General features: G+C 39.2%; 1 protein-coding gene across 4 annotated transcripts in view; it reads right to left on the reverse strand.

The window, feature by feature from the left end:
- Window positions 1–11361, reverse strand: part of TFG (TRK-fused gene) — a 35813-nt gene extending 24452 nt beyond the window's left edge. The window contains exons 1-3 of one of the 4 annotated variants that reach the window (XM_021070561.1): window positions 10953–11361; window positions 6248–6475; window positions 2489–2572 (exon numbers count right to left, since the gene is read on the reverse strand). In XM_021070561.1, coding sequence (XP_020926220.1) covers window positions 2489–2572; window positions 6248–6431 — 268 coding nt within the window. In that variant the 5' untranslated portion in view covers window positions 6432–6475; window positions 10953–11361. The remainder of the gene's footprint in view (window positions 1–2488; window positions 2573–6247; window positions 6476–10952) is intronic. The other 3 variants (XM_021070563.1, XM_021070562.1, XM_021070564.1) reach the window with 3 other exon arrangements.

Raw genomic sequence — 11853 nt, forward strand, 5'->3', positions numbered from 1 at the left:
CAAGCCACATCTGTGACCTACACCTCAGCTTGTGGCATGCCAGGTCCTTAACTCAATGAGCAAGGCCAGGGATCCAACCCACATCTGTGTGGATACCAGTCAGATTCTTAACCCACTGAGCCACAATCAGAACTCCTCAATTTCTTCTTGTTGATGAACCATTTAAAAAAATCTTTTAACAAGGCTCCATGAGTGATAAATTCTGTCTTTGTTTGATAATGTTTTTATTTACCTTTATTCCTTAACAGACCACAGTCTGTTGCTTTTTTACCCACCTTTTCCTGAACAGTGGAGGATGTTTTTCTATTGTGTTTTGGCTTCTATTATTATTATGAAGAAATCTACTAACAGTTTGTTATATAGGTGACCAGTCTTATTTACTTAGGCTACTTTTAAGATTATCTCTGTCTTATGTATTCTCCAGCTTCATGACAATTCATCCTATTAAGATTTTGATCCTGCCCAGGACTCATTGTGCCTCCTCAAACTGAGGGTTTATATCTTTTACAAATTCTAAAAATTTCTTTAGCCATTACTGCCTCATTTATTTCCACTTCCCTATTCTTGCCTTCCTTAAAGTCTTAATGAAAATAGGCTGGACTTCCTCAAATTCTATTATTCTCCATCTCCGCTTTTGTGCTCTATTGTATAATTCCTTTAGACTACCTTCCAGTTTACTAACGCCCTTTTCAGCAGTTCTTCCTCTCTACTTAGCAGTTAATTTTAATGATTGTATTTTTCATTTCCAAAATTTACTAAGTTCTTTGGGGGGGGATTTTTTTGTTTTTTTTTTTACTGACATGTAGTTGATTTACAATGTCATGTTACAGGTGTACAGCAAAGTGATTCAGTTATACGTGTGTGTCTGTGTATTCTTTTTCAGATTCTTTTCCATTACAAGTTATTATAAGATGCTGAATATAGTTCCCTATGCTACACAGTAGGTCCTTGTTTATCTACTTCATGTTTTTTTAAACCTGTCTTATTCCTTTTTCATAGTGCCTTCTTATATTATCTCTTCTTATAACTTTTAACACATATTTTATTATTTCTATTAACTGAAGTTTTTGGAAATCTCTATTAGTTGTTTCCATAGTTTCTTGCTTACATGGGTGTTTCACATGTCTCACAGTTTCGAGCTTTAAGTTCACCAACAGGATTTTATCTCTGAGAAGTCTATGTGACTTGGACTGAGAACATATATCCCTCCAAAGAGATTTTTGCCTATATTCCTGCAGTTCTTTGTGGTGGTATCTGAGCTTGGGAGTTTGCAAACTGTGAAGAAAGTTTAAGGACCATGGTTCTGAATCCTCAAGAGAGCCTTCACAAACAGTCCAGGGTATATGACAGTTTCCTTTGTCAATTCTTGATTTTTCCTCTATCAGTGAAGATTTTTCTTCCATAATACTCTTTTGAAAGTATAGCCACAGGGAATCTAGGATCCAAGGTCTAGATCATATAGATACCAAAGGACAAGTCCTTAGATTATGTAGTCCTTCACCATCACCACCAAAAACATCCCAAGTTTCAGCTTTCACTATTTCAGGCCCTGGTTTTTAATTCCTACTATACTTTGGTCCCTAATATTTTCCTTACTCTCCTGAGCAGGCTGAGGTATGTAATTCACAAAGTATACCTGAAATGTTTTTCTAACATGTCCTGTTTCTGGAATGAAGGTTTTTCAGTTTATCTAACAGTGCTTAAGTATTTTAGATTCAATACTGTAAGAAAATACTTTTAATTTTAAAAATTTTTTAACAGTTTGTTATTAGCATTTTTAAATGTCTCATATTCACCCTTCCTAGATGGAAATGAAATAAATACAAATTAAATCAACTGGCCATGATCATATTTCATGGAACTGTAAGGTTCAGTGCCACATTAATTTTTTTTTAAATGCTAACCAAAACATCCAGGAAAAGCCCACATTTTATTTTTCACATAATAATACTGCCGCTTTAATTAACTCTACAATCATTTCTATCTTATGTCTTAAGAGGTCTGCCTTGCAAATCTGTTATAATCTACAAGAAAATAAAACCTAAAAGATTAAAATTAGTCTTATATATTTTTAAATCAGATCTCTCATCTTAAGTATTCCTTGAAAAACAATGTCTGAAAAGTATCAGGCCTATATGTTAAACCCTGAGAATAAGTAAAATCATACTATGTTATAAAAGATAATTACACATTCTTAGAGAACTAAACTTAATAAAGGCAGTTTTAACCTTGCAATTATTTTCAATCTTGGAAATATTTATACAAGTTGTATATATTACTATTTACGGTAACAGCAGATAAAGAATTTAAAATATGCCTATTTCCTATTAATCTTCAAAGAAATAGAATATAAACCTTAATAATTCAAAAATTCTGATAAAGCTGAAAAAGTTATCACTTAATTCTGAGTCTTTAAAAGGAAAAAAATAAAAAGTTTTTAATAAAAATACAATGAATAAAACAATAAATCAGGAAGTTTACCACTTACCAAATAATGTCAGTTTCAGTATCCTACTACACTGAATTGCAAAGGAAAGGTCAGAACTATCAAAAATTGTTATAAGATCTCCATCTGAAATTAAAAAAAAAAGTCTCAGATTTGCATCAGCAGTAAACTAGGATCTATGTTCAATTAAAATCCAAAATGTAGATCACATAGTATAATTAGAATCTCCCACAAAAACCTTAAACATTAAAGGAAGTAGGAAAAATGTATTTGTTCAAAAAGATACTAAATCAATTCTGATTACTTTTATGGCAAGATATCTATCATATTCTCATAAAAAGAGTCAAAACATTGCTAAGATTAATACATCAAGTAATCTTTTACTAGTCACCAGATTATAGTTTAGACTGAAATCTTTTCCATTCTAAAATTTTTAATATATATATTAGAAATTAAAATAATGATTCTCAAAGTTCAAACTTTAATTCTAAGGACAGTAAAATGACACTGACAGTAATGGAGGGGAAGCCACATATAACAGTAACTAAAAAGGTTGCAAAAAAGAGTTTTACAGAATTGTTCTTAAAATGGATAGGCAGCCGAGTCTTTCAGGTCCCTGATCATTTTGACACGAAGATGAAAACTATCAATTCTCCCCAGAAAAAGTATTCATATATACAAGATTCAGAAATCCCCTGATCCCAAGGATAAAGAGTACTGTAATTAACATATCAACTCCCTGTTCAAACGCTTTCAAAGTGCTAGGGAAAAAAACTGCTAGAGAGAGAAAGAAGAGAAAAGCAGCCAGAGCAAGGAGCTGTGGTCAGGGGCCTCTGCAAGGTATCTTCACAGACACAGCTGGGGGCAGAGGAGGGTTGTCCTGAAGAAGCTGAGAGGCCGCCCCAGCAATGCTCTGCTACACCAATTCTAACACTGATTAGGCACACTTATTTTGGACAAAGATGGCAATAAAAGGCGTGACTAAGGATTTTGTTATTGTTTTCAGCTGTTTATAACCAGACCCATTTCTTAAAACAAATGTATCTAATGCTCAACTTCAGGGATTCTATTCATAGACATATTTTTTAGAAGAAGGAAACTTTCTATAACTGCCTTTTTCTTTATTGAATTCCACAATGGAACAGAGTAACTCCAATGGCAGGAAATTTTTACCTAAGCCAGCCCTCTAATACAGTGCTCAAAAGCCTATGGAACACAAATGCATACAACTCAAAACACTCAAATACACGATTAAAAACAAATCCAATGCAGTAACTAGAGGTGAAGACAAAATTTCAACAATGAGGACACCCTAAGCTAGGGGATCATAAACTGCAACCAATGGTCATATCCTTGTTTATAGGACTTCAGACTAAAAATGGTTTTTATACTTTTTAAAGAGTCTAGAAAAAATGAGATAGAAGCCTTGTGTGACCTACAATACTAAAATATTTACTATCTGATTCTTTAAAGAAAAAATGTGCTGACCCTTTGCTAAACAAAAATAAGAGGAGTTCCCGTGGTGGCGCAGCAGAAATGAATCCAACCAGGAACCATGAGGTTGCAGGTTCGATCCCTGGCCTTGCTCAGTGGGTGAAGGATCTGACATTGCCATGAACTGTGGTGTAGGTCGCAGACATGGCTCTGATCTGGCGTGGCTATGGCTGTGGTATAGGCTAGCAGCTGTAGCTCCGATTAGACCCCTAGCCTGGAAAGCTCCATATGCCACAGGTGCGGCCCTAAAAAGAGACAAAAGACCAAAAATAAATAAATAAATAAATAAATAACAAAGTTAAGAAAAAGCCAGTAAAACAGTGAGGGCAGTTTAAAATATGCCCAGTTAAGAGCAAATCATCTCAAATAAAACATAAAACAAAAACCATAAAAACTTGAGTTGTGACCTCAAAAAAAAAAAGAACAAATTGATCAAACTTAGGCATGCAATTGAAAGTCACACAAGTGGAGTTCCCATCGCGGCTAGGTGGTTAACAATCTGACTAGGAACCATGGGGTTGCGGGTTCGATCCCTGGCCTTGCTCAGTGGGTTAAGGATCCGGTGTTGCCGTGAGCTGTGGTGTAGGTCACAGACTCAGCTGGGATCTGGCGTTGCTGTGCTATGGCGTAGGCCAGTGGCTACAGCTCCAATCAGACCCCTAGCCTGGGAACCTCCATATGCCACGAGTGCAGCCCCAGAAAAGACCAAAAAAAAAAAAGAAAATCACACAAGTTAAAGTCAATGTACTGTAAGTAGATGGTATTGTTAGGGAAGAAAACTGCTCTCCTTTTTTGTTCCTTAACATGGGTTTGGGGTACCACTACATCATATGTTACAAAAAAGAAAAACAAGTTACACCTGTGGCTAAATAATCAGCTTAGCTGATCATCAATGATTTATACTCCCCTTTCATAGTGTAAATTGTTGGAAAAGTGGCTGTCCAACCAGGCCAATGTGATATGAGGGAATTGACATATACCACCTCAGGGCCTAGAGAGTACAATCTTCCACATGATCCTCTACACTGTCTCCATACAGCTGCTTGCTGGATGTCAATGCTCAAGGTGAGCTTGTAAGGCACATGTTGAAGATACCAGATTTTGTCAACCTAATTGCCTGAATGATTTCTTGAGTGTTAAGGAACTGAGATTTTAAGATTTCTGTTATAACAGCTGGCATTACTTCAAGTCAACACACACAGAGGCAGAAAAGATATTAGTGATAAAAAGAAAACTGAGACGGCACAGTGTCAGAGATGTTACAGTATAAGAGTATTTTAAAAAAGGATGGTGTGGATAGCAGTGCCTATTATTGAGATCAAGTGAAATAACTGGAAATATATTCAGGAGTAAGAAAGACACTGGTGAACACCTAAAGCACAATTTCAGTAGAGATGTTAACAAAGAAGACAGGTCTAAAGAAAAAGAAATAAAGACAGTCCACTACTATAGTTCCACAAGTGTTTGAAGAAACACATGTCATGTAAAATCCATCTCCATAAAAACAGTTTTGTGGTCAAATGCGCCAGGGAATACTGCATAAACTGACAGCATACATCAGCATGTTACATGCTCTGAAAATTCCTGCAATAAAGAAATATGCTTTTTTGTTAAACTAGATTTCCCATACTTAGCTGACCATCAAACTCTTTCTCATTCAGGAGTTCCCGTCCTGGCATAGTGGAAACGAATCTGACTAGGAACCATAAGGCTTCAGGTTCGATCCCTGGCCTTGCTCAGTGGGTTAAGGATCTGGCACTGCCGTGAGCTGGGCATAGGTCACAGAAACGGCCTGGATCCCTCGTTGCTGTGCGGCTACAGCTCCCATTAGATCCCTAGCAGGTGCGGCACTAAAAAGGACAAAAGACAAAAGACAAAAAAAAAAAAAAAAAAAAAAAAATTCTTCCTCATTCAAAACCTACTAATTTCCCTTTCACTTTGGGAAATGAGTGAAAGTTTGGTTTTAAAAGCAAAAAGGCAGGCAGAACTGCACAAGTAGAAGAGAAAAAAAAAATGCCTTTTAAAAACATATGTGGAAGTGTCCTATCACTTAAAACCCCCTTCTAGTAATAAATCACTTATTTTTAACATGAGAAAAATTATAGTACAGCAGAAAGTGCCACACATTGTAAATCAACTCTAATTTTTTTTTAAAAAATTATAACTACATGAACATCTCATTAAATAAAATGGTATTCAATTACCATGGAAGGGAACATAATTTTTATTGAGTACAATGAAAAAAATGGGCAAAAGAACACATATAATACTTAGGCTTTTAAAAACTAACTTTGGAAACACTCTTACCTTCATCTTTATATTTTATTGTAACTTCATCATTACTCAGAAGTTTTCCTCTGAAGACTCTTTGCATCATTAGCACTAATTCATCATAAGTAATATCTTCATTATGAATGGGAATTCGTCGAATATCCTCCCCAAGTTGAGCTTTGATGATTAGCTTCCCACTCAGATCCAACTGTCCATTCATGGTAGACTCCAGGATGTTCTATATGTCTTAACTCTAGAGAAAGACTGATAAAATAGTTTTGCTAATTAGCTATAAAATATATTTTAAAAGTTTAAAGAAAATCTACTATTAGAATCTAAGAAATTCTGGCCTTCAAAGGAGAGTCCCTGTTCCAGTGTTACCCTATTCACGTTAAAATTGTCTACAGGTAACTATTTTATTATATGCCTAAGGAAATAAGCTTTATTATTTTTTCTGTTATTATTTTACCCACATATTTAACTACTTATCTGATTTGGATTTCTTACTTAACAGTTCTAGAACAAAAACTCCAGATTTTCCCCTCAAAAATCTTCTCCTATAGTCTTCTCTCAGTTAGTGACAATTCTTTTCTTCTAAATTATTCAAGATAAAAAAATCTTAGTTCCTCTTAGTTTCCTTTTTCTCCTCTCGCACCTTACATTCACCAAATTGCCAATAAATCTAGTTGCCACAACCCTTAAAATATCTCTAGAATCCAATCATTTTAGTATCTTCGCCTCTATCAACTTAATCCAAGCCATCATCCATCATCTCTTGCCTAGATTACTGAAAACGACTCCTAACTGGCCTGGCTGCTTTTTACGTTTGTCTGTCTGCGTTTAACCTATTCTCAACACACTGGAGTTTTATCCTATTAAATAAAATCTAATATCACTACTTCAAAGTCTTTCAATAGATAACCATCTCTCTCTTGGTAAAAGCCAGAACTGCAAGGTCCTGATCGGACCTCTGGCCCCTGGCCAAGTATTTAACCTCGTTTCCCACCTCTCTCCCTGGCTACCCTGCTACACTCATATTTTACAATCTCCTTCTCAACTCTAGGCTTGGCACTTGCTACTCCCTTTATCTTAAGCCCTTTTCACCCCCCCCTCACATGATTCAAGTCCCTGATCTGTTAATTTCTCAGAGGTTTTTCCATGACTATAACTTAAAATGGCTTTACCACCAATTTCTTACCGTGCTTCATGTTTCTACAAAGCACTTATCACTAGAAGACATTGAAATTTTATTAATTTTTAATTGTCTTTTCCACTAGGAAGTAGGGAAATAGATGCTTTTGTTCACTGTATTTCCAGAGACTAGAACAGTGCCTAGCACATGTTAATCATGCAACAGTCGCTATATGGATTAATAAATACTGGCCTCCAAACTCAGCCTATATATACTAAAAGCTACCCCTGAAAAGAAAAGAGTGTGTAAATTGAAACTGCCTCAAAATTTTCTCACTAAACTAAGGAAGACCTCATTTTCCCCAACTTTTCTCTTTGGGGAACTTGAGGACAAAGAACAAGTGAGTGATAGCCTCCTGAGATTTTAAACAAGACTGTCCACTACTGTCTCTATGCCTTCTGTAACACACTTATTCCCAGACCTGAGTGTATGTAATTAGACTGCCCACTTCAAGAGTAAGACAGTGCCAGAGAACTAAATACTAACTTACTATAGAATTTTCTCTTCTTGAGTTTTACTTTGGTCTTATTTTAGGTTATTCAGGGTGCTTCTCCTATAATGACTTTGTAGCCCTAAACTCAAAATAATGCCTGAGGTCTCTAGTAATTTACGCCATTATCATATAATAATAAGAGAATATACATATGCTTAATTAATGTTAGTGTGTCTTCTTCTCAAGGTCTATCTCTTCCGTCCAAAATCAAGATGTTCTTGAACACATTATGTGTAACCACTGAGCATTTCCCTAGCATCAACTCCTTCCTCCTCCTGCCCCAAGCAAATGCTCTCTCAGACTATTTAAAGTACCCTACCATCTCCTATTGTCCACATTCTAGTTTCAACACCACACTTTTCTACTGGCGGCTTTCTGTTTTCTCCTCTCAAATTTGTTATTTCATTTACATCATTTTTAGTTTTCATTATTCTCTACATTTACTCCTTTGTGTATGTATGCGAAAAAACTCCACTTGGCCCCCAATACATCAACACCTGAAGAAAGCTTTCACCAATCCTAATTTATTTAAACAATAGTACACATAAATGCTCTAATAGTCTTCATATAAATGCCCTATGTCCTTCCATTAACTACTCCTTAAACATAGTTTAATTTTTCCTTTTTTTCTTTTAATTTTTTAATTTTATGGCCACACCCACAGAATAGGGACATGCCTGGGCCAGGTACTGAATCTGAGCCACAGCTGCAACCTACACCACAGCTGTGGTAATGCCAGATCCTTCAACCCACCCGGCTGGGCCAGGGATCAAACCTGTGCCGCCACAGCAACCCAAGTTACCACAGTCAGATTCTTAACCAAGTGCGGCACAGCCAAGAACTCCTTAATTTTTCTTTTAAAATGTCTCCTGACCCCCTTGCCATCCTTTGAACAAATTAATTCTGGGAATGAATCTTTAATGCCCCATGTTAAAACGGGGCATTAAACACTGAATCTAACACTCTAAGGTCAGTTCAGAACAGAGTGGATTGTGTTCCACGATCTGGATGCTATGTTTGTCTTACTATAAAATAAGAATAGTTAGTTTTTTATCTGCAAATTCTGACAATTGACTTCTCATAAAGAGTCTGAAACCTCCATACATCTCGCCCTGTTAGCCAAACCAGCCCTTTTCATTCAGGAAACACTTACTGAATACCTTCTATGTGCCAAACTCTGAAGTATAATTACTTCAACAAGATGATAATTTGTTTGTTATCACCTTGTCTTGCAGCCTGAGAATAATAAAGAACTTCACAAATCAATGTACATTACCTTCTCTTACCTATAAGATGTGTAAACAGGCAATAATGCAGCTAAGGACCAGGGCTTAGCTTTAGCAGGACAGTACTACCTACTCTAAGCAGCATCTAGAATAGTGCCTGACATACATACAGTAAATATTTAAAGACTTGTTTTTGTTCCCTAAACAAAAGATGAATGACAAATAATGAAGTTCCGCTAAACGACTGAGAGAAAAAAAGCTATACTACCAGGTCAGTTCCTAAGCCAAACCTTTACAATGTACCTTCTTTACATAGCTAGAAGTGCCTCTTTACGACATACCCCTAATTAAAAGAAATTTCCAACATCGAAAATAACTGACATAACCCTTTTGATTGTGAGGAGACTGTTGCTCGGTTCCAACGGATCTGAATATGAGTCTCTTTTACTTTGCATTTGCCATGTCTGCAAATTCACTTAATGGTTGATGTTTCCTAAAGTCTGTAAACTACCTGTGGCCAGGAACTGGGCCTTCTCTAAGGTTTCACCCAGTTTGTGCTGCAGTCTCCATAAAGCATGCACTCAAGCATCACAAAAATAAAAGTACCACAAAATTTTCCCTTCCAGAGAAAATCCCGTCCCCACATTTTTTTTTAATGTAACACTAGACTCAGGTCCTCTTTTTCTCTAACTTCAATCACAAAGTATGGATGGGTATGGACTACTATGAACTGCTGGTGAGATCCTTACAGCTCTTCTTCTCCCATCTTGTCCTTGCCTCCCTCCCTCTGAAAACCAGAAATGACACAGCCACAAACTTATGAAATCTTCCAACAGAAACACTGTTCTCAGAACTGGAGAATAAAGTGACATATCCAAAGACACACATAAAAAGCCTGCCTGCCTCTTGAACCAGCATCTAGGTTCATGGCCAAACCTCCAGCTCCACTCCCCTTGTGGTTAGGGCCTTGCAAAAATTCAGAGAAGCCTGCATAGGCACCTCCAGAGGATAACAACTGCCTTTAAGAAATCCTAAGCAAAATCAACCCTTGAGTATTCCAAATAATTCAAGAAGCCTCAAATCCTGCCCGACTCGAGGCAGTGTAGTAAAATGATAAAGATTCCCACTACTAGCTATGTGACCTTAAGCAAATACTTCACCAAGCCTCATTTCCACCATATGCAAAACAGAAATAATATCTAAATTTGAAAGAATCTTTGTGATGATTCAATGAGACCATGCATCTAAAGTACTTTCATACTGCCTTGAAAACTAAACTCTTAAAAGTTAGTTGTCATCACCACTATCAAACTAGGTTGGGCCTCCAGACGGCGCTTGATTAAACACTGACATAGCCAAGGAACAAGGTTTCTCCTATGTAAGCCAATCAACTTACTTCCGAAGGTGCCATCCTCCACCTTCTCACCCTTACAAGCCCCCTAGAAAGTTAGGCGCTGGACCGCGCCAGGCCTCCCAAAGTCCCTCTCCTCCCCCTCGGTCAGCCCGACCCCTTGGACCCGGGCAGAATGGGTGCAAGAGCACTTGCTGCCCCAAACAACCCCCCCGGAGAATCCCTCCCGCCGAGGCCCGCTTCGCTGCCTCAGTTGCTGCCGAGAGCCCTTGCCCTTCCCCTCCCCCTCTGTGGCCTCCCCTCCCCCACGCGAGGCCCCGCCCGGCCTCCCTCTTCCTGGCTCCAGCCCCTTCCCACCGCCCCTCCAACCCCACCTGCCCCGCACCCGCCGGTTAGAAAGAAGCCGTCTCGGCGTTTCTAAGTCTCCCGGGCCGCCTAGCCCGAGAAGTCGGCCGCGCCCCCGCCTCCAGCGGCCATACCGGTTTGCCGAGGCCGCCGCCACCCCTCCGCAGGTCTCCGCTGATTCAACTCGTGCGAGGCTGCCACTGCCAGGCTCTGGGGCGCTGGGAGAAAGCTGCAGTCACGGCCCACTCGGTTGCCCTCCGGCCCGCCGCACCTCGCTGGCAGGCTTGCGCTGGCCCCGGCCAATCGCACAGACCCACCAAGCCTAGCGAGACCTCGGGCCCAGTACGTGGCAGGTGGGGAAAGCAGAGGGGGCGGGTACAAGAAGAAAACTGTGCGTTCGCTCCGCCTCAGAGCGAGCAAGCCAACCCAGAACGCATGCGCGACGGCTGGGGGCCCCCTGGGACTGACCACGTCCAGGCCTGCAAGGCCCTGGGTCTGCTTTCTCACTGGATGACCCAGTGTAGGAAGTGAGAGCGCAACGGAAGCGCGCATGCGCGGGGCGTGACCAGGCACTTCCGGTTTTCCAGAGCGCTAGCGTTTTCCTTCGCTCGCCCGTGGGCGGGGCGTAACTTGGTGTCCTGTACTCCTTTTGAGAGCGGATTGAAAGTGGGCATTTGTCCAAGTCTGAGTGTTTTTTTGTTTTGTGGCCATTGTAGTTTTCCTAGTCCTATCTCAAAAAAACCAACCCTTTTCCTGCCTTCCTTTTACAAACTCATTCATTCATTGTTGGGCGCCTACGCTTTCGCCAAGCCCTGTGCTGGAAATGGGAATGGAATCAGTTTGTAAGCAAGGAGTTACACAGCGTTTACGAGTTATGAGTGTGTAAAGGGTAAAGGCTGGGAAATCATGGCTGATTAAAGATTCCAGAAGCCTTTTTGGAACTAAACTATTTGAGCGTACCCTACATACTCTTCCCTCGCTCTAACCGCATATGCTAATTTATGTAAGACACTCTCTGACGGGGGTGGGGCGGAA

This window comes from Sus scrofa, chromosome 13, assembly GCF_000003025.6.
Source record: "Sus scrofa isolate TJ Tabasco breed Duroc chromosome 13, Sscrofa11.1, whole genome shotgun sequence".
NCBI classification, from domain to species: Eukaryota; Metazoa; Chordata; class Mammalia; order Artiodactyla; family Suidae; genus Sus; species Sus scrofa.